Source organism: Odontesthes bonariensis, chromosome 5 (assembly GCF_027942865.1).
Source record: "Odontesthes bonariensis isolate fOdoBon6 chromosome 5, fOdoBon6.hap1, whole genome shotgun sequence".
NCBI lineage: Eukaryota > Metazoa > Chordata > Actinopteri > Atheriniformes > Atherinopsidae > Odontesthes > Odontesthes bonariensis.
In genome coordinates, this window is record NC_134510.1 from 26,485,321 (window position 1) to 26,509,074 (window position 23,754).

The window sequence follows — 23,754 nt, forward strand, 5'->3', positions numbered from 1 at the left end:
TTACGTCAGGTTTCAGACGGTGCTGATGGGAATTAATCCAGTCTTGTGGGTTAAAGATCCACAACAAATGCCAGGTCCACAAGGTAATCCCTACTTTATTTTAAGCTACATTTAAGTACTCACTGTGGCACCTGTTCCAACTTCTCTCCTGTTCACTTCTCTTTTGTATGCATACTGATACCTTAAAATTGAAAGGTGGCTTATCTATTATAGCCTATTTTTGATGGTTAACTCTATTTTGATGGTTAACTCTATTCCTGTTACCATGAGGATAGTGAAAACATGAAGAGGATCACTCCCTTGCTCTAAGTGATCTCTCGCAACACACTATGTTCCCTGATATTTCGCTGTGTTCTGTTAACGCTAGAGGTTTACGAAATGATTTAAAACGAAAAGCTATTTTTCTTTATGCAAAAGGGCAAAATTCTGACTTCTGTTTTATTCAAGAATCACATATGCGAGTCCCAATGATGCAAAATTCTGGAAATCCCAATGGGGCGATGATATTTTCTTTTCCTATGGCTCTACACACTCGGCAGGGGTTTTAATTTTAAAACATAGATTTCAGGGTAAAATAATTGAATCCATTGTTGACCTTGAAGGTCACTATCTTTTTCTTGTGGTATCTCTAGATGACTCTCTCTTTCTCCTGGGCAACATATATGGCCACAACTCTTCCAAAAAAAACACAACTTTCTTTGATAACATAGAATCTCAAGTGGAATATATTTGCAGTAGATATCCAAACATTCGTGTAGTTCTGGGCGGAGACTTTAATGAAACCATTTGTAATAGTGTTGATCGTTTTCCTGCAAGGTCCTCTCGAGGGACATCCCCTCTTTCTGGTGAGATGTTTCGTTTAGGGTTGCTGGATGCTTGGAGAAATAAAAACCCCACCACTACTCAGTTCACCTGGTCAAATAAATCAGGGTCGCTTAAATCAAGATTAGATTACTGGTTAATTTCATGTTCTTTGTCTCCATATGTGTCTAGGTATGAGATCCTACCTTCTCCGTTATCTGATCATAACTGCATTGTAGTTAAATTAGCTGATAATAATGTTCAGCCTGGCAAATTCACTGCATACTGGAAACTGAATTCTTCACTTCTTGAGGATGAGGCGCTAGTAGAAGCCATTAACGCCACAATAAGTTCATATTTCATTAAAGCTAGTAATGAAAACAAATTCTGCAGCAACTGGGAACTTCTCAAATTTGAGATTCAATCTACTTTCATTGCAAACATTGCAGATAGTCTGCATTTATTGGTATGTTGTTTAATTCATGTTGCATTTGTTGTTTCTTTCAATAAAAAGAAAAAAAATTAATCCAGTCTTTCACCAGCATCAAGACTGTCTCTTGTTACTATTTAGTTAATTTTGTCTATCAGGTTGCTCATTGTAGGAGTTCTCACAATTTTTGTTTAGCTTGAGTTATTTGTTCGAGAATAAAAACCTAATAAAGACATTAAAACACTTTTGAAAAACATCATAACTGGTTATCTTTGGCAAATTTGTCTGTAAAGGAGAAAATCCTCCACTGGTATGAATCCTGAACAAAACTGAATGCAACACACAAAAGAAAATTCAAAAACTCATTTCAGGAAAAACAAGATAGATTTTGATCCATCTTTTGAATTTCTACATGTGAAGAATGGCTATAACTTCCAAAGAGGCCCAAAATGTAATTCAGTCAACAATTAATGGAGGCTTCAAACTGCGAAGGTTTTAATTTGGAAGAACTTACAACTGAGATGTGACAAATGTTTTTGTTACCATCTGAAGTGCCTCAAGCAGAGTTAAACTGAACATATGATAAAGTAACAAGCCACTAAATCTTCATGTTCTCATTATGCTTAATAATATGGATCTGTAAGATTAAAAGCATGGCAGAAGTTTTTATAAAGTGGCTAAAAAGTTCAATTTGCTCCTAAAGTCCAGCACTAAGAATTGGGTGATGAGATGTAGCTCCTATCAGAGCAGCATGCTGTAAAGATTATGTTCTCTTTACAGAATTATCTCCATGCAGTGAGTATACACATATTCCACCTTTATTTTTAACAAACACATCATCCAAGTATTCATATGGATTATTAAATTGCAAGTTTTCTTGTTTCCATTTTTAGAATTACATTTCATTCAGTGGTGTCTGCTGAAAGACTTCTTCTTCAACAAAAAAGTTCCTGCATAAATACAACATAGTGAAACGTCTCCGTTTCTTCTATCTTTTCTTCACTGAGCCGCTTTTTTTGTCAGACTTGGACTTTTTCACATCCTTCTTTCCTTTCGACAGATTCTCGTAAACATCCTCTTTGTTTCTGAAAAGGCACAAAAGCAGAGCTGATTAGCGATTTCCTCAGAGACTGAACATTACCAGCAGACACTGAATAGACACAGATCTGAATAATTCAGGACTAATGAGAGGGGCTACTGCATAAGAGATAAAACAAAAAAAAACACAGCAACCACTCATGAATCAATCAGTCTCAGCTGCCAGCCAAATACTCAGAACTCCAACTAGGTCAGAGTTTACAGTTACTGTTACAAGCTGGACTGGACAGTGTTTGTGTCCTTTTTTGTTTTTCTAATTGGATAATCAAACATTGCTCAGTTTGTATAAGGAAAGTTAATCTGCCAAGAAGTCAAAATGCCCTTTTCAGACAAAGTGACAGACAAAAAAAAGATCTAAAGTTAATTTGTACTCAGGAATAAATACTGTCTGTTATTTTGTTTACCTTTGTTATTTATTAATGGTTCCCTTTCCATCATAATGTGTAAAAAAAATAAAAAGCTGGTGTTCGTTTTCTTCTGTTTCTCTAAAGGAGGTTTTCAGAGTTTGACAAAAGAAATATCTTCTGACTTCCAACAAGTGGCCGGTGTTATCGTCATGTGGAGTGAGCCAGGGAGGAGACGAATGAATTATATTATCACATTGCATTATGGCAACTGCAGGATTGGATGTGCTCGAGTAAGGACTCACAGCTAGTATCTCTACTTCTGCACCTTTGATTTTGAGCATGAGTATTTCGCAAACCTGTCACTTAAACGTTTTGTTTTATCATGAAGTGCGACACTAAATGTCTGAACATCAGCTTTGAAAGGGGAACGATTTAAGAAATAAAAAATAAAAAAGTTGTGGCTCCAGAAGGAGCTCTACTGAAGTAGAGTCACTTTAATTAGATTCTACTGGGTCAGAACACTAAAAATCAGATTTTTTTTAATCTCATCCTGAGCCCCGTCAAGTCACGTAAAAACACTGTAAAAAAAAATGTCCGGTTTTCACAAAGAGTAAGAAAAAGGATCTTACGTTCTGTTGCATCGTTTTTGATTAGTTTAATTAAACCAGCAGTTCAGGACTTCAAATAAATCAAATAAAGGCTGGCAGTAAGGAAGAGGTAATTTCCCTTGTTTCAGCGAGTGCACAAGCATTTGAAAAACTTGCTTATGCACACTCATTTTGGTGTAAAAGGGGTATTAGATAAAGACTAAGGACTTTTCCAGGATGGTGGCAGATTTAGATCTCTACCATCTGCGTATAATAACTGCCACAGAGACTGTTTGATTCACAACAACTATGGCCTATCAGAGTGATTAAGGTTAATTGCATCATTAATCTTCGACAAAATGAATGCGCAACAGCAGAAAAAACAATGACCAGCAATCATTTGCTGGTTCATGTCCAGCCAGGAGTGAATGTTATTAAGCAGATTCAGTGACTTAATTCATCAATTTGTTGTTTGGCATCCAAAGACCCCCCCGCTGTGTTTGTATTAACCATATGAGCAAGAACCAGAACAAGAGGAACTAAAAGTTTGTTTATCTTTGAATGTTTTGTCAATTTAGGAAGCAAATGAAAATGAAAAATCTTCATGATTAAAGACTTAAGATAAAAATGGTCTGTGAATTAATGCAAGAGAACCATGTTTTTGCTCTTTATGGTACACAGTCACAACAAACTGTGTGGATGGATCTAGTTATAGTCTAAACAGACCATCAGCACATCCTTGACACTCCTGGTTATAATCCTGGTGGCCTATTGATTAAAAGTTAATTCTCCAACGCTCATGATTTTGACTCTCAGAAATTCCAGCAGGTCATACACCACTTTCTTTCATAATCAAATAAAAGCAGTAATGCAGCAAAAGGAATCGCGTTTTGTAACCCCTTATCTCTATTATCCTGAACAGGAACAGTTTGTGTAAATCAAAATAGTCGAGTGGTTTAAACTACACCACAAACAGCGCTTGTTTTGACTAAAACCCACATGTTGCCAATGAATGGTAAAAGACGTGTTGGTATGCATATTTTTGGGCTGTAGTCATGAGAAAAGAAAAAAAAGAAGAAAATGTTAAAAACAAAGTCCAGCTGCGACTAGAGCACATCCTCTTTTCTCCATTGGCTCCTGACACTGCAGCTCGGCTCCCACTCAACAAAATGCTGACATGAGCCTGCAGACAGTGGCTACAGTACAAGTAAGTCATGTTTTCAAAGAAGATAGGTGAGCAGTGTGACATTTGGAGAAGTGGTGTGAACGTATGAGGGACATCCAATTCATACACATGTATGCACACTCACTTTGACACCTTCCTGCTTGCTGGTTGGTGTTTGAGTTGTAGATTTCCATACTCAGTGTCGGTTTCCTGATGAAAGAGACAAACAGGTGTTTCACTCAAAGCTGGTTCAGCATTAGTCATACACAGAGAAAGGTTGCGCTGCTGGTTTAGTCTTTGTGGTCAATTGTTTTGTCTCCCTGGGTCAATGTACAACTTTCGCAAGCAGCTCTGATAACGTATCATTCTGCTGGCGATGACCTAGTTGGCTTTGGTGATCAAAAGACACGCTAAAAAGGCAAAGACTTGCTACAAAAAAAAGGCTAAATCTTGGTGTGTAAACTATAAAAACTGGAATTTGTGTCCCAATTTCTCACCATATAGGCGTAGTCTTTGGCTTTGGTGGTCTGTATGTACTCGGATACTGCCAGGTAGATGAATTTGTACTGAGCCTCAGTCTGCACCATACCAGAGCGCTGCTCTCGTACCATCTGGATGTATTTTGAAATGTCAATATCACAGTCCAGACCTACAGGAGAAAGAGAAGTGAGAGAGAGAGACAGTGTGACATTAAGGGAAATAAATCATGAACAGAAAAAAGTCTCATGGATTGATTATTTTGAAATAGTTTCTTTACCTAGAGTATCGATGGCCTCAAGGATCATGTCAATTACAACAATTGTGCCTGTTCGCCCGATTCCAGCACTGTGAAAATTCACAACACAGTCCATACACGTTGGGATGAATAAAGATTACATTTAACAGTAAGTGAACGTCATCATGAGTCCTGACAACACTTATCAACAGACATGTCTGCTGACATCAGTATGCTAACAAGCTCAGTGACTAAGCAGGATGAGAACCGGAGTTGGTCATAAACCACATTTTTTGGATAACTTAACATTTTGACTTGATGGTTTTGTTGCATGTACTGTATGTCCATGAAGGCAGGAGGGCCTTCCACCTTTAAAACTTGCACAGTACTTTTTAAATTCAAAAGTAAATTGTCTCCACTTAGGGCTGCATGGTGGTAAGCACCGTCGCCTCACAGCAAGAGGGTTCCAGGTTAGATTCCTGGCTGGAGTTTGCATGTTCTCCCCTTGTGTGCGCGGGTTATCTCCAGCTACTCCAGCTTCCTCCCACCACGCAAAAACATGCATGTTAGGTTGATTGGTGACTCTAAACTGTCCCTAAGAGTGAGTGTGAGCATGCATGGTTGTGTGTCTCGTTTGTCTCTGTGTGGCCCTGTGATAGACCGGCGACCTGTCCAGGGTGGATTAAGCGGGTATAGAAAATGGATGGATGGATGGATGTCTCCACTTATACAGCATCTTTTTTTAACCGTGTTCCTGTTGTAAATCACTTAACAAAATATGTCTCATTTATCCATTCAAACAACCACCCATCCAGCACTTTTTATCATGTATACGCAGAGCTTTTTCTCTTAAATCACACACCGATTAAGGTGTCGGAGGCAATGTGGCATTCTTTACCATGCGTTTGCACACTCCCACGGGTGGAGGAGTTGGGGACTGAACTACCAAACGTCCTATTGAAGGACAACCACTCTATTTGCTTTTCCAGTTGGCAGTCCAAGTGATTTGGGTTGTTACAAACGTCAGTATGTATTCACAATACATGGTTGAATCAAAATGGTGAGTTCATACCAAAATTCCACAGTTTAGTTTTCTTCATATTATTTTTTAAGTTTCTTTTTTAAAACTGACTGATACTGCCATAGAGCCATTCCTGGAGCAGGCATAATTCAGAATACCTGGAATTTCTAAAAATTAATACGCAAAGTATAAATCCATATGGAACATGACTGTTCTTTGCTGTAAGGGTTGATGTAACTTTGCTGATTGAATGGATTTGGGGTTTTTAACGACTGATACCAATTATTTATGAAGCACGGTGACAGATGGCTGGTATTTGATGCCAGAATCATGTTTTTTGTGTCTGATCAAAGACAGCATTTACATTATAATGCAGATCGTCTCAAAAATGAGCTTGGTTCATTGTCTGATCAACTAATCAGCCTATTACTACAAATCAATATGAGATGGACTTAATGGCATAATATCAGCTGCTGGAACCTGTGTTTCAAAGCTCTGGGTGAGGTCTCTTTAAGGAGTAAAATTAAAAGTTTTTTTTTTTTTAGATGATTTGATAACATAACTGAGTAACTTGCATTTCTTATTTATCGTTTCGGTTGTGAAAAAAGTTTTTTATTTGTGCATTTTAAGGCTAAAATGTATGAAACGGGAACATCAATCTGATGAGGTCTGAGAGAAGTTCATCTCACCAGTGTGAATAAAGAGGAAATATGGGAAATATGGTTAGTGTTGTGAGGTTTTTGTGAAAACGCCAGCCGATATATGCACACGGGGATCATATAATTCTTATAACACCAAGCAGCTTCAGTATATCTTAAAGTATATCTTAAATCACACAGGAAAAATTCCTAAAGGATAAACTATCAGTTGACTTTAAGCCCTTTGTTCAGTTACTACTTCACTTATCTTAGTCCAGAAAGTATGTTCCTTTTAATCTTAAACCTTCAAGAATTATCTATGAAAGCTGGACTATGTAACAAAATAAAACAAACAAACAGCCGCTGTAATATTTGTACTGCATTAAAACAAATACAGATGTTATCCCCGAGCTTCAGCACCCTGTGCAGCTGGAGGATTTATGATCTCGCTGATAGCAGCATCATAAACATGAGCCATTAATGCTTCAGCTGTCGAATACCTGCAGTGAACGATCATGGGACCAGCATCAGGATATTCAGCTTGTTTAGCGTTGACTTGAGTGAGGAAGCTGAGGACACCACCTGGCTCCTGAGGAACGCCATGGTCAGGCCAGCTGAGGTACTGGTAGTGCCATATGGTACGAGAAACTTTTGGCTGGGAATGAGAGAAAAACAAGGTCAGTACGACAGAAATATATTAACATCAGTAACATATACAGAGATGAGCGAGAGTAGAGGTTTGGAAGTCACCTGGTTTATAGGAGAGATCTCCAAAACTCTGACTTTGTAATCAGTAGCATCCCTCTCTGACTTAAAGGTCACCACGTAGGGCCCGAATTCCTTTGTGGTATGAGGGTCCGGCCAGTACGGTACACATTTATTCTGTACAAAAGTAATGAACATCATTCAGATTAAGTCTATCTTTATCTTCTGTGCTTCATTTACTTTTTTTAACAGAATATTTTCATGATGCAACATATTTCATTTTTTTTTTGTCGTATTTTTTGGTACTCTGTGTATTTCAATGTATCTTTAAGTCACATTAGTATGCATTACAGAAGCGAAGAGCTGCCCCAAAGCCTTTTGGAACAAAAAACTATTCAAATCAGAGCAACTGTGATTATTGTTTACAAATCTCTTTTCAAATGTTGATCATTGTATATGATTTGCATTGAGCTAGTTTCTTTTATTGTAGCTGTACTGCAGTAACCATCTTCCTCAGTTCTTCTCTCAGTGGAAAACAACATGAAAGAGGTTTAGAGATGAGCAGATATTCCGTCTGTTTTTTGTCATTTCAAGAGTATTGTGAGAACACACGCGTAAATTCCACTTCAGCATCTGCTATTGTAACTTTGATACCGACCCGGCCTTTCTCGACTTCTCTTGTTGTCATGACGATCACTCTTGTTTTCTCCTGCCACACCATCTGCCAGAAATCATTGACGGTCGTCAGCAGGCATCCCTGAGTGGCGATGTAAACTTTCCTATCTTCAGACTCCCTCAGTTTGTTCTGCAAACACAGGAGATGTAGGAATTGGTACACTAATGTTGAACATGGCCATCCTGGTAGTTTTCTATCAGGTCTGATGTCATATTGTGCTGCTGCTGTGACTTTGAGGACTTACTTTGACATAGTTGCCGTTGATGTAATCTGAGCCGACAACATTGGGATCAGCTTCTTCCAGGATGACTCTGGTGTCATTGACTTGTGAGGGAAACAAGTAGAGGAAGTGAAGAAATGGTGGGAAAGATTGTGGATATTTGGTCACAAAATTTATTTAGAGAATAATAAAAAAAAAAAAAGAGGACGAAAAGGAGAAACTCACAGGGAAGAATGTTCTTGTATCTATTTTTGCTCTTATTTTCTGGTCTTTGGCCTTCCTCTCTGCTCTTTTTCACCTTCGCCTCCAACTTTTGAAGAGTCTGTGACAGATACAAAGAAATTACTGTATTTTACAATTTCTTACATACAGGGAACAATATTTTACATCTTCACTGGGCCAATACCAAGAAAACTTAACTACTAGAGGTCAGACCAACAGAGCTAAGACCATACTTTTTATGAAATAATCATAGGTGGAAAGTACTTCACTTCAGTATTTATGTTTTATGCAACTTTATATGTTCACTTGTCCACATTTCAGCATGAAACATTGTATTTTCTGTTCTATTACATAAATGTAACCACATTAGTTACTAGTTACTTATCAAAAACAGTTTTAAAAAGGGATATCATAATATGCTTTTGAAATTCAACAAACTGCTTAGGATTAATACAGCGTTTGTTTGATTTTCTTTTCTCGAACTAAACATGACTTTCCTTATAAATGTCTCGTGATTTCATTTAAACAAATGCTCAAACGATTCCATAGCTCACTAAAAATCAAAGAGAGGATGTCCAAAAGCAGATTTGTGAAACACAGCTTTGTCTTTTTTTCTTGTAATCTCATGACCCGTCAGATTTATCCATTGACCCCGTTCATAAAACTGTACATTTACAGAAAAATGGGTCAAAGAGGAACAGGCTCCTTTGAGCACATTAATGCTGTGTGATAATCATCTATTGATGTCGTGTATAGTAACATATCTGATGGACAACCCCAGGACATTACTACTAATACTTAAAATAAAGAAAAAAGCAGCATTTTTCATGCAGAAGTGAAAAGTGTTAAATTCCTGTATTTTTACTGATGAAAATCAATCTGAATAGCTCATCTACCACCTCAGTCAAGCAACATTGGATTTATGGACAATGTTGAGAAAAAAAATATTTGATTCCAGCTTCCCAGTTTTGAGTATATATGACTTCTCTTACGTCACTTATATCATCATCATAAACATCTTTTGGTTTTGTGAAGTTTGCTGGTCAGAACAAGCAGTTTGAAGTTGTAACAATGGGCTCATTTTCCAAAAACGATTGTGAATGAGCAAAGAAAAACTCTGATAAATTAGGAATGGAGAAAAAAAATCTTTCATGGAAGCCCAATTGTATTATATCTAATGAAGTTATTCACTTCTTTTTTATTCTAAATCAAAAGAACTTGTAATATTGATACTGATGACTCAGTGTCTATGAGTAGTGACCGTAATGTAATGTAGTTGACAGTTCCCCCACCACAAGATGGTAGCATTCCTTCCTCTACGCTAGTTAGTGCAGCATACTAATGAAGCAAGAGGAAAAAGGCCGATGGACATTTCTGTCTTTGAACAAGTTGACTGATGTTCAATTTACATTTGCCTACTTCGGGACAACCCAGTAATTGTTTCACCACAACTTGGAGTGAAATGGTGATGTAAATATGACCGAGGCGGAGTTCAATCTTACATCAAATTCTTCCCAGAAGCCAGCCTTGCAGCTCTTCTCCCCCTCGCCTTCCTTTTGCTGCTCTGCAGTCTGGTCCAGCTGCTTCACTCTGCAGTCGATATCTGCTGCGATCACTCTGGTGGAGTAATATGGCTGCCGGGACGGACAGGCACGGAGAGGCCGGAAAATTTCACAACAGAGATGACAGAAAAGCCAGTGAGGACGCAACACAACTTCATAAAGACATTAAGGCATTCATATGAGTCATATTTCCTATCTGTGGGCTGCGTTGTTCATTTCTTTAAATCAATTTGAAAAGTTTAGTCTCTTTTTTTTTTTTCAAAGAACCCCGACAGTCACTTTGTTGAGGTAGTAGTGAGAAACATGTTGTGGTGTGCTTAACAATTTTATATGTTTTATCAACTTCATCCGTATGCCCAGTTCACCTGTTTGAGATGAATCCAGTGTCCAGAGAGCTCCTCGATGCCTTTGCGTTTGTAGAACTCCACTAAATCTGTCAGTGTGTCGAACATATCTGTTCCTCCCACCGTATACCTGTCATTCTGGGCAAACACAGAGGCATACATGTCGTGCTTTACACAAACAGATTGTGTCAGATTTTGTGGTAAAAAATAAACCATGAAGCTACAAGCAACACTCTGAAGGAGTGAAAAGTCACACATTAGATGGAATGATCAGCAATCATGCATAATTCGAAAAAAGGAATGAGCCTCTTTGTAAGGAAGTGACACAAACAGAATGTCAATTCACCAAAATAGAAACAAACTGCTCTGGAGCTCAAAAGTACAAAACAGCCAATGCTTAAAACTCATCAAAGTGGCCGTAAAGCTGATTTCCTCAGCAAGAACACACACCAATGTAGTCACACTCCTCTGAAACAAACTTGGTGGATTAGAGCACATTGAGGCCAGAAACTCACCTAATCTCAACTGCGTGCGAATAAAAAGGCCTTTGTGACCCTTTCGGTAATCGCACGTAAATCTTTTACACCCCAACAGGGTGGAGAAACAATGCCTCCCATTTAAATAAGGACTGAATGGTGTTTTCAGTGAGGCCAACCACAGCAAAGAATAAAGGGCAGAGGCCCTGATGATGACAGACCAACCGACAACGTGAGAAAACGCAGTTCATGAAAATGAGCTGTGACCTGTTTTTGTGAGCAGCGTTAGCAGCTGATTTTTTATAATTAAAGATATATATGCATTTGCTGCATACACAAGAGAAACTATTGCAGAACCTCTGAAAGTTGAAAAATGAGCAACAGCCTGTTGTTGCAGGGAAATGGGAGTTTATTTCAAAGTGCACTGCACAACTCTAGGAATATTCCTCACTATCTTTGTGTGATGTGAATCGGTCTCAGGGTCTGCTTTTTCTGTATATTCCCAGCAAAAGAAAAATGTGTGTTTATATATGTGTATATATACATATATATACACATCTTGCACACCACACATGTTAAGGATCGGCACCAACCTGGCACATAACCTTGATGTGAGAGACCCTCTTTCCACCAGTTTTGCTCATTTCATCGGTCAGAACGGAGAGGACAAAGTCTCCGGGTTTGGACAGTGACTCTCTGACCAGAAAGGTCCCCGGCTCGTCCCGTGCAGTGAGCATCTTCTCTGCATTTGAGCCGGACAGATGACCATGGTACCACCTGAGACACAGACAAAAAAGTTCTATAGTGACTATTTTTAAACATGTTCTGAGCTAAACAGGGTTTGTTTGTGGTTATGCAACCTGCAAAAAAAACACAGATAAGCATACAGCGTCTTTTGTCTCCAGCAGGTTTTTTACTTGCAAATGCATTCTGCAAGAGGACATCATGATGTTTATGCATGTGGCACCTGAAAAACAAATAAACTGATCATTTTTCCTCCTACAGACTGTGAGAGCAGTGAACCGTTGAGGCTGTGACTGTAGAGTGAAAGACGGCCATGAGTGCATTCAAGGCTGAGCAGCTGTCAGAAACAGAGTGATGTGGTTTACTGGACTGTTGAACACAGTGAAATCCACAACTTTTTATAGCATTAGATGAAGAGATAAAAGCAGCTATAGAGCATGTGGAGATATAGTTATACACAGTTATTCCTGTCCAGCACTGTACACTGTGTGTTAGTGTGCGTGTTTCTGGTGTGTGTGTGTGTGTGTGTGTGTTTGATTGCACGCTCAGTCAGGTTGAGTGTAACTTAATTTTAGGCCCAGTTCTCGATTTCTTCTTCTAAACTTCCTGTGTTGTGGTCGGAAAATTTCTGATGACAGATTTCGTGGCTGAACAGGACAAAGTATTTATAGCCTACCCCCTTTCGATTTGTAACAGCTACCAATGCCCCTCCCTTACCTTCCCCGTACATCACGCCATGCCTACCATCCTTATGAACTCTGAGCATGCTTTTTAAGGGTTCTTTGATTTACTTCATTGTCCAAAAATTAAGTAAGACTCCACCTAATGGATTGTATTTCCAGCAGGTTGCAAGAAGATCCTTCAGCACAGAAACGGTGTCGTGTGTGCGGTTTAGCAGAAGCTAAAGACTGTCCAACACTGAGCAGTGACTGATCCAGACTGGACAGTTGGTGGAGAAGTTTGATTATGCATGAATGTGTAGGCAAATTAATTAGAATGCATTATTTCTGAGAACTGACATCAAATCTAGTTTACCACAAGGTGAACCTACTGAGGTCCGTGGAATCATGCTGTGCTGAGACAGTTTAGGTTAGATGAGGAAGATAGTGAGTGAGCAAGAACATGATGAAGTGTGCAATAGAGGAAGACAAGCAGGGTCTGGCCATTGCTTTCAAAAGTGTCAAAACTTAAAGTTTCCAACCGCAGCAACAAAAGGGAAGTTAGACAACTGACACAGAGAGATAGAAGGACGAGGGGGGTTAGAGGGTAGAGCTTCCAGCTTCAGTGAAGAGCTGTCACATACACTCAGTAAAACGTAGTGTCCCCTTTGACTCATAGGAGGGTTATTGCTTAAGTTTATCTGTACTAGTTGGACATTAACTTAGTTTAAGCAGCCTACTGCTGCTCAGTGTTTCCAGCTCAGAGGAAAACTCTATCAGTTATCTACCACCTCCAGCAGAAAGTTCTCTAAATTCAAAAGTACAAGGTGGGTAGATTTGAAAAAAACTAACAAAAAGAAAATTAATATTAACCCCCATTTACGACAAACAGCAAATAGATTGCAATGTTTATCTGATCTTCAGCTGCATCAGGGCGGGATTCTTTGAGGTGAATGCAGACAAACTATCTGTGTCATCAAGTATCTATATTAGATAACCACACACTTGAGTGTTAGAACATCTACCAGTAAGAATGAAATAACAGATGCGATACCAAAACTGGATAATGTACAAATGTTGAATTAAAAAATATATGTTTCGGTAGAAATAATAATTAAAGTTTTCATTGTGAGGAATTATTGCTAGGAGGGTGCCTGGCTCCCATTTTTATGAACTCAAATAGAATTTCATCTTGAATAAAAGCCCAGATGCTAAGTTCTTTATGCAAATAACAGAACAATTCTATTCAGCTCTATGTACAAAAACAACAAGTTTCCATTTCAGAGCTGTGAGAGTTTCTCCTTATGCAATCATTTTTATCAGCTTATCTCAAGCGAACTATAAGGTGTCTCAAACCTAATTTGTTTTTGTAAAAACAGCTTCCTAGCTCTAGTCAATCACAGTGATTTTACTAAATGTTCTGCCTACTTTGAGTGCAATGGCAAAGACTGTGAAACCACTTGAGTGATTGTGAAGCGATGTGATAGATAACTGATGAGGAAAAATATCTCTTTACCTGCTCAAACGATGTCTAAAAATGGTTTGCTTGTGTAATTGAAGGCTGAGATAGTTCAATCTAATCTTAAATGTCAAATTATAGTAATTTTAATGCATTGTAATAGTTTCATAAACAATATTTCCCAGGGAAAAATTAGGCCTATGGATGACAATTACTGCAGAAAAAAAGAAATGAAGCTGGTACTTTGTAGCTTTCAAACAGCAGATGCTCTTCTATCATGGTTTTATAAAAGCAAGCCATCAAAAATACTTCAGCAGCAGAATAATAAAGTATTTCATGCTGTTTGAGCTTCTTGAGTCATTCTTTACCATTTGAAGAGTCAAAGCTGATTGTGTGGCATGTTTGAATTAGGGCACACTTGTTCTTTCTTTCTTTCTTTCTTTAATAATTTATCTGTTTATCTCTACTTTTGAGATGAAATAGCATCTGATCTAATTTTTTTATTGATATAAAGAGTGACATGTTACGGAGTTTAACATATACTAATAAGACTAATATGATTTCAAAAGAAACTTAAATGACATGTTAATAAAAGAAACATACAAACATATATATATATATATATATATATATATGGTTCTGCATAGCTATGGTTACAGATTCTCTCTCCACCTCTTTATGTTCCTCAGCTCAATTTAAAAAAAAAAAAAAAAAAAAAAGAGTGAAGAAACTCGATTAATTTGACTAATAGTCCACATAGCTAAACATAGGGCATTAATATTGTTACAGGAATTTCTTTTGGCCACAATAAATGTATAATTTCAATCTGATATTGTGTCTAGTCCTACAGTGAAATAAATATTCCTTTTATCTTCATGTAAAAGTAGCTGCCTTTTCTAGCGTTTGTTAATGATTTCTCCATTTCTTTTTATCCATTTAGCATATTTTTGTCTATTTCCCATTTTCTCAGGAGCTGAGGAACAAGCCATTCTTACAGCTATTCAATGCAGGTACACGTTAAAATGAATTTTAGCTATCTAAAGCAACTTGAATCCTAATCATTTACTGCAGTTCAAGTAAACGCTGTATTATGGATTTTTACACCGCTACACTTTGGCCTTTGAAGAGAACTTTAAATCAACCAGACAACATCACTGTTGCATCTGTAGTCTGCGGCCCGTGTAATTGATCAGTGGTTGTGCTCTAAAAAAAACGAAAGTTCGAAAGTTAAGTGTAAAAATCAACAATATAGATTGAACCTTGAGTTTTGAGTCACTTAAAATGGCGAAAATGTACTTCTCCTCTGTCCCCGGTTTGAGTAACTGTGAGCTTGGCTCGCCCGTCAGGATTTGTTTCCAATCCTGTCTACTGCAGTTAGGACACCTGACTGCTAACATGCAATCGGTCTTTCCTTTTAGGACGTGGACTTTTGACAATTTTGTGCCATAACCACAAGTTTGGGGCCAAATGTGCAGCTTGAATGTTTGAAGAAACCTGAAACCTGCAGAGCGCATACAGTGACAGGTTTTCTGTGAAGTACTGCAGGATCATCTTTTGTCCAGCTCTTCAACTATAGAAACAAATACCTGCTTGATCACGGATTTCAGATTTTCATGCAAAGGAAGACGGAAGGACATGTTGCACACACATTCATATTTTAGATGGGGGCTTTTTTTTTTTATATGTACACAAAAATATCTCTGAGGAGGATTTTAAATAATCACTTGAATTACATGAATACATCCATGTGGAGCACTGAGGAAAAAAAGCGTGTATTCTTGCACATTTGAGTAACATGCAGGCTTTTTTCAGTAAAGTACTTAAGTAAATGCTTTGCGACTTCCCACCTCTGATAATGTCAACACTTCTCACTTTTAATCCGAAACCTGTAGCAGTTTGGCAGCTGTAGGTATGAAGCCTCAACAGCTCAAAAGACTTGGGCGTATTTTCTTTTACTCATACTGTGAAACAGAGATGCTGCTATACCTAAACTGCTTCAAAGTGACCTTTACCACAGAGGAAAAGATTAAAGTAAATTAAATAACAACTACCAAAATATAACTTGTTAGAGGAAATGTAGCAGGTCATAAATAGATTAATCTGGCCTAACCACCTAACCCCAGTGTGAATGTGCAGGCCCCACAGAAAGGGCTAAACATTACCCTGCTGAAAGGCCGGCCTGTGAATATGGAGAAGTGTCATTAGAGAACACACACCTTTCCTTGGTGGGGTCGGAGCTATTTAGGGGATATATGAGCTTGATGATGGTGCCGTCTTTATCTTGAAGGATGCCACTCTCCGTCGTGTAGTACTCCACCAGCTCAGACAGGGTGGCAAACTTCTCTCCTCCGTAGAGGTCATAGTAGTCTCCTGTGTTTTGGATGCGGATGTGGGTCACCAACTCACCCACCCTGGCGGAGAAAAAAAAGTCAAGACGTGACAACAGGGTTAGGCTTTTTCCTGACATGAAATATACTGACGAGGTATGAAAGCTTTAATAGCACGATAGAAGAAAGTAACAATATGTACGTATGAATAGATAATCGAAGCCTTTTGAGTATGGGCCATAAGTGTTTACTTGGTGCATATATTTGTCCGTGACGTGTGAATTCAGCATTTTTCACCTCGGCCTTCTTTGGAGGCCAAGTTTAAAAAGAGCAAAGAAGAAGACCATAGACCAGGTTAAAAAAAAAGCAAAAACAGATAAAATCACATTCTTTCCTGTGAGCTTGTTTTTTATCTTTTTGTTACTATTTTTCTTTAAATAAGTTACACATACTAGTGCTTACTGTGACAGTTAGCACTGTCTAAGGAGTATTTTTATTATTAGCTGCCTCAGTAATAAAGGTTTTTTTATTCTTTTTCTTATTTGATTTTCTTGTACGCATCATTTGTGGAAACCTTTCTTAAGAGGAATCACTTAAAAAATCTCTTTTAACTTTAGGGAATCACAGCCCATATTTGAGTTTGGGGTGCTGTGATGTGACAGTATCTTTTCTATTAAGCTGGAAGGCTTCAGTCAATCAGATATGTGCTTGTACACTATTCACACCGTCAGAGGGAACGCAGTTTTAAATTAACCATGCATACATAGCAGTTTTACACACGCACTTCCACATACAAACAGCAGGAACAACAGATCAGAACAACAAGCCTGCAATTAGTGAATGGCCCACTACCTCCTGCAGCAACTGCCAGACAAAGACAAGAAAGAGCTTTTGATTTCTACAATAACAACAAGAGGGCAGATAAAATATAAACTGCTACCGCTTGTTTTTGCATTTGATTCTAATATCTTATCTCTTAAAACTACAGATTCCCCCGCTGTCAGCCATCGTATTTCAGATCACTTCCCTTCAAGCATTCTGGATTCTGAAACTGGCCCACATGGCTGCTGCCTTTCTACAACATTTATGACCTGCTTATTAGAAAAGGCCTCTTATTAACTGATGTAGTAACTACACAACAACAAATATATAACAAAAATATATAACATAGGTGAATCAGTGTACGTGCAGAGCATTAAATGAGAATTTTATACCCCTTAGATGAATAGGCTGCGGCACTGAAGGAATAAAACTTGATCTTAAAATCAATTACGCCTCATTACAACATCAGTTGAGCCAAAGAGCAAAGGTCTCAGGATGTTAAATCGGCAGCTATCAGATTGATCTGTAGTTTAATCACTCAGTGATGCTGTACTTGTTGAGCTTTTGAATTTCTGTCTTTTAAAAACATAAAACTAAATTTAGATCCAATCAAATGGAACAGCATTTTTTTTTCTAAGTATCATTTTGCGCATCACAATTCAAAGCTGTTTTTATCGTGTCCATCTAGTGCAGCAGAAAACTTTGTTTCCATCTACTCGGAGTAGTCACAAGTTCAGCACATCTCTTCAGTTTTGTAATAAACACTGACATTTAAAGTCTGCAGAAGAATTTAGGAAGTTAATAAAAAAAAGCCTTTGTTGAGCCGAACCATCTATGTGGGCGTAGAAAGAGCAGCTTTGAGTTAAAGAAGAAGAATAAAAAAGAAGATATTCTCTGGTGCTTTAAAAAAGCTTCTATTATTACCTGACAGACAGCGAGAAATCGCCAACATTTTTCTTGCTGGGTCGAGCCAAAAAGCTGCCGTCAATGCCCCGTACCTTCAGGATGTCCTCGGCCTGCAGGCCTGTGATGTCTCTGTGGAACCACCTGCATCAGCACACATATATTAAAAATACACACAAAGTTAGTATAAATAGCATGGCTAGATTATCAACATAGACATTTAAATAGACTAACTTCCACACACGCACACTGAGATGTAAGAGCACATATTCAGCTCAGAAACACTGCGAGTTGAGCATCACTTGACAGACAAACTATCATTCCACAAACAAATTCAGTTTTGGATCTGAAATAAAATTACCACGGAAGGAAAGGCAGATTTCATTAGTCTACAAGATGAACGCGAATGAAATGACACGTAAAATGTTTTTATGATCGGATCCATTCAGCTACTGCTGGTTGTGTTCAAACTGTGAAAAGTTTTTTTCACGTCTTCTCTTATTTGAGGCATTGGGTACCCTCTAACAAGAATCTCTCACTATTTTTTGATGTTTTTACACTGTAAATGAATTAATCAGCACCCTCGCTGATACAGAATCGAATCATCATCACTCGGTTTCATACGGTTTTTATTCTTCATAAAATAAAGTGTGCAGCCTGTATTGTTTACACTGCTTATTCTGCAGCAGAGACTTTTGATTATAAACTACTGTAATTATGCATGCTGTGTTAACACCTCTATAAAACAATTTATCACTGATTCAATTAAGGCACAACGCCATCTTAGCAGAAATGCAGATGTTAGGCCGTACGCAACAAAAGCCCAAAAATCCCGAAAAGGTTTTCAGCAACACCATGAAGTCACTAAACGTAATGCACTAAAACTATTTAGTCAGTAGAACAAATGCCATCCAAGACTTTAAATCGTGGCGGTTCATGTCGAAAGGAGCCCGACACCGAAGAACTTGAATGTTAACAAACGAGGGTGCAGATGTCTTACTCAACTCCTGAACGTAAATGTAATTTATGACACATTTTCTTTTCTTGAACAGACACTGTTGAGCACACAAGGCATCACAAATCACATGACAGAAGAACAGTCGACAGCTGGCGATAGACAGAGAAGGAGGAATGGAAACAGAGAAGTTGTCATTACGCCTTGCGCACAACACAAAGAACTCCACCAGAGATGATAAATGGAGAATTGTAGTGTCCAGCAGAGGCTTGACTCACCGAACCATGTTGTCTCCTGTTTTTTTAATCTGGGACCAAAGAGAAGACGACTGATCGGTGAAGAGTCACTTGTACCTGTGCCACATGTGCAGACTCAAAAGCATAAGTTTTTTTGGATCGCTCGTCTTGTGAAAGACAGAAAACAGTCTCTTCGTCACTACTTCCTCACTTTAAGCTTGCTTAAACTGCAGATAAGTCACTGTCATTATCATACATTTGCTCTTCGACACACTAAGTCAAACACAGACATCTTCCCATCTAATATCAAAACTATGATTTCTATCTCTCTACATCAAAGCACAAAAACAAAAACTACCATCAACCCGCACAACATTTCTTTCTGACACTCTTCCCCTCCACTCATTCATCTTCCTACCGAGCCCCTCTTCGTCCCTGTACAAAAGCAGGTAAACACTTACTCTTCTCAGCTGCTCTTGAAAACAACTGACACTCAGCAGGATGTTCACCCTGTATTCGTTGGTCTCTCCTCCGTTTCGTCCTCTCTCTCGCTCTCCTCTTCCTTCCTTTTTACGTCTCCTTTCACAAAATAGTGAAAGCAAGACAGGAACAAAAATAGCTGACAGGCCGGAATTCCTCCAGCAGACAGAGATGTCGCCTCTGTTTTTTTTTGTTTTTTTAATGACGACCACAACAAAAACTCTTATCGGAGAGCAGGGAAGATTTCAACTCCATCACTTTGATGTCCCGTGCAGATCTGAACACAAACAGCAGCAGTGGTGGCTCAAGCGGCTCCATTCATTGGTGAATCACAAGAGACCAGCGATTCCATTGTGGTGACAGGAATAAAACATCCAAAACGTACACAGTCTGAGGTTTTTTTTGTCTTTGTGAGCAAGCCTCTAAATTGCCACGCAGAAAGTATTTGCAAAGCTTTTCCCCTCTGCCTGCCCACCTGTCTGCTACGCTTATCTGTTCTCTACTTCCAGGTGTGTACGAGTGCGTGCATGAAGCACACATCAGAGTCAAAGAGCACTTCCTCATTTGCTCGACCCCCCCCCCCTCTGCATTTGTGAATCCGTGTGTGTGTGCTGGTTTCAGCTGGTAAAACATTTGCAACAGTGAGCTATTCTTATCAATATACTGCTGCCTAATACCCAAGCAATACTATCTGCAAACACGAGGAGCATTTAGATGCATTTAAGAGATATTTTCCCTCATAATGCCAGAAGAACACACAGACATCTGCACCATAACTATGGTTTAGCTTCACTGCAAACACAAGCCGCTCCACAAATTGTCTCAGACACACAAACAAAGAGCTGCAAGAGTTATATGCGCTTTCACATAAAGTCCTCTTGCAAAGCCAGTGAACAGCCAACTGTGATGATATTAGTGTGAAATCTAAAATGTTGGTTTAAGTCTGGCGGGAAACATTTAAGTAAAGCGGAGAAAACTACAACATACAGCACGCTGTAGCCTTATCCTGCCCCCTGCACACACACGCAGCCTGCAGGTGTCGTCGTGGTTAACGCCAGCTACTGCAGCTCTGCAGTTTGCATTACTTTCCTCACACATTGTCGTGTTTAGCAGTTAGAGCTGGTTTGACTTCTCTTCCCCTTTGACAAGGCAGAGCCTTACATCTCAGGCTGTGAGACAAATGCAAAAATTCGACAAACATACTGTTTGGGTCGTTTTTTTTTCTGTTGCTCTCACAGGTCACAGATTTGGTCAAAGTGCTTCACTGCATCAGTGTGATGCAATCCATTAAACTGTGACTGTTTACATTTTTATTGCATGTGCAGTTCTGTTTCTTTAGAAAATATTTAAGCTCTAAAATGTTCAGTGGCTGAAAGTAAATGAGTTCATTCACTCAATCACTGTTCTTAAGTTGTTAAATATTTCTAATTCCTCCTATTTTACACTTTAAAAGAAATACTTTCAGCCCCACAAAATTGACTTAAAAAGCTTTAGTTACTGTTACAGTGAATATTTTAAAGAATGGACAATTTAACACATACAGTCAGTCCTTCAACCTTACCAGACGCTTTAAAAAGTCAGTTTTCAGTTGTTTCATTTGGTTATTCAGAGGCTCTGTTGTGAGGGTGGGAACATTATGAAGGCCGATGGGAAAATGATTTCAGCAATATAAATTTACTTTCTGGTGTTAGCTGAAATTGTTGCTTGGAGGAGTCTGTCTGACCTTGTTGTGTTCAGATGTTTAGATGGCGTTTAGCTGCACTGATGTCATATAATGTATCGGATTGCAGCTGTGCTGGGGACACTGGGATGCTTTGTCTATTTCACACAAGGATATTCGTGGAATGCTTGCCTCGGTACATTAAGTTTGTGATCTGCCCATTCTTTGAAGCTTCCTGCCATGTTGAACATTTGTAGAATAAAGGAACTTAGACTAAGTGCTGGCTTACTGATTTATCACATATAACTAACAGGTCCACAGCTCTCATTTGTCATTGGCTGAGCCAAACGGCAGCAGTTGCTGAGGCTCAGTCCCTCCATATCCTGATTGGTTCAGAACAGAAAGGTTGAAGCGTAGCTTTATTTGTTACATCAGATACTTTCTCCACCAGCATAGGATTTTCTTTTCTTTTGATCCCCCTTGGGGAAGGATAGAGGTGGATAAGATTTTACCGGAGGGGGCGTCCATATGATATAAGTACAACTTTCTAAATAAAGAATTCAAAACTTCTCTATCATTGAATAAGCCATACTGAAATTACAGATCATTCTGATTAAAAAGACACTAATGGCACAACTACAGTCAGTCAGTCGCCCCAAACATTGCCCCAGGTGTTAAAGAGTTAATAACTCCACCAAATGCAAATTTTTTTTCCTCCGAGCTATTGCATTATTTCCTCTTGATGAATGATCAAATGATCGAACACCTCATCAAAAATAAAAGAATACAAAAACAATAATAAAAACATTTGTGAATGAGGGCTTTGTTTTTGCTGCTTTACCCACCCATTAATCATCTGATGAGCCCTCAGGGTTATCTGTACATAATACTGGTTATAAAGTAGATTAAAAGCCTCAAGCAGCTACAATAGTAAAATGTCGCTTACACATGGATGCTTTAGTATCAAAAATGTGAGATTACATTATACCTAAGGATTATACCTGACAGTGTATATTCTTTCCTTTTGTTTAGGTTTTTTTTCGTGCTGGACTTGGACAATGGACTACCTTTATGTAATGCTACCTTAGATAAGGGCTTTTATACAAAGCGACTTACTAATGAGCGACACCTTGGGGCAATGTGGGGTTCAGTATCTTGCTCGAGGACACTGTAAACCTGCAAGCGGGGAAAGTTGGGAGTTAAACCAACAACTTTTACATCCTGAGCTTCAGTCACCAGCCTGTTACAGTATTCTATTGATACTTTTGCTTCAGTAAAGAATCTGAGTGCTTCCTCCATGGCTGTTAACATCAATGTAATGCTAAAGCTGAAACAATTAGTCACTTATAGATTTAGTCATTTTCTCAGTTTGGTCTCTTTCTACACAACAATATATAACAATTTGTTAATGTGACCAACCAGGCAAGAACATTTTTTATTATTGTATGGCCATTTTTGAAATATAATAACATAACCAATACGAAACATGAACTACATGAGTTAACAAGAATTTAGTGAAAAAAAATCTACAATTCTAGGAAATTGTTCAAGATCATCTTTATCTGAACCTGTGGATTTGCTTCCACGTTGCGTATTCCTCAGCTCACGGTACAATTTTTTAAACATGTTTCACACATCTTTCACTGAAGATTAACAGTCTGGAAGAAGAAATGAACAAAAGAAAGAAGAAAGATGCAAAAGAAAAGGAATAAAGCAGATAAGACGGTATCATTGGAAAGAGGCAGAGGTACATCAAAGCATATGAAATGAACACAAGATTAAGGGGAAAAAAAAATCTACTCACCCCCAAGACATTGTGTGGACTCTTCTCAGCTCTTTGGATTATTGGGAATGGTAAATCCAGTCTCCTGTGTTGTCATTCAATCACAATCAAACTCACAGAAACAAACAGATTACATTACAAACAGCTAAAAGCTTTTCTTAGTCTACATTTCTTTCTACTTACTGTCTGCACAATCTTGAAACCCAGCCCGGCTTATGCTTAGCCTCAGTCTCTTTTAAGATAAGATATCAAGACTTAGCCCACTCCGTCTTCCCGCCCTGTAATTTACTCTAATTTTTCTTAATCACGTACTATCTATAGGAGAAAATGTGCCAGTTCCTGTCTCCTTCTTCCCTTGTCCTTCCTCTCGTGACCTGTTCCACAAACAGTGGCTCTCCTGCCGTCACCTCTCATTTGCTTCCATGTAAATCCAACCTCATCTTTCAAGGCATGTATGCAAAGTTTGTCATGCTCTTTGTGCTTGACATTTGTTTTGTGTGAACATTTGCAGTTTCCAGAACTGTCATCAACATCCACCGAATGACTTAACTGGGCAGCAAATTAGAAATAAACTTGACAAAAAAAAAATTGAAGAGTTTTTCAAACCAGTTAATCAGTTTGTGAACTTTTCAGCCATGTGCTTTTGACTCCTTTTGAAGCACGCCAACTTCTGTTATGCACATTCCCGGGCCTGAAACTGCCCCGAGGCGCATGGAGGC

The 23,754-nt window shown here is 38.5% G+C and overlaps 1 protein-coding gene across 3 annotated transcripts; it reads right to left on the reverse strand.

Moving 5' to 3' along the window:
- Positions 1-2,027: 2,027 nt before the first annotated feature.
- Positions 2,028-23,424, reverse strand: ptpn6 (protein tyrosine phosphatase non-receptor type 6). Of its 3 annotated transcripts, none has more exons than XM_075465798.1 (16): positions 23,219-23,424; positions 23,057-23,120; positions 17,943-18,065; positions 16,086-16,280; positions 11,601-11,784; positions 10,553-10,669; positions 10,128-10,259; positions 8,629-8,725; positions 8,428-8,507; positions 8,166-8,312; positions 7,553-7,684; positions 7,303-7,457; positions 5,186-5,253; positions 4,926-5,077; positions 4,574-4,638; positions 2,028-2,316 (listed from the first exon to the last, which is right to left on the reverse strand). In XM_075465798.1, the coding sequence occupies exons 2-16, from the start codon at positions 23,065-23,067 to the stop codon at positions 2,220-2,222; spliced, it is 1,755 nt and encodes a 584-aa protein (XP_075321913.1). In that variant the 5' UTR covers positions 23,068-23,120; positions 23,219-23,424; the 3' UTR covers positions 2,028-2,219. The 3 variants fall into 3 exon arrangements, with proteins under 3 accessions (XP_075321913.1, XP_075321915.1, XP_075321914.1); XM_075465800.1 differs by lacking the exons at positions 23,057-23,120; positions 23,219-23,424 and adding exons at positions 19,155-19,229; positions 19,574-20,100; XM_075465799.1 differs by lacking the exon at positions 23,219-23,424 and having other exon boundaries at positions 23,057-23,193.
- Positions 23,425-23,754: the final 330 nt, after the last annotated feature.

Bases quoted from the DNA above. Each gene is read 5' to 3' on its own strand.
- ptpn6 (XM_075465798.1), bottom strand. The intron at 5,254-7,302 runs GTATTCGACAGC...GAATTTTCACAG, and splicing joins CCCATGATCGTTCACTGCAG to TGCTGGAATCGGGCGAACAG. The intron at 2,317-4,573 runs GTGAGTGTGCAT...GTGCCTTTTCAG, and splicing joins GCAAGCAGGAAGGTGTCAAA to AAACAAAGAGGATGTTTACG.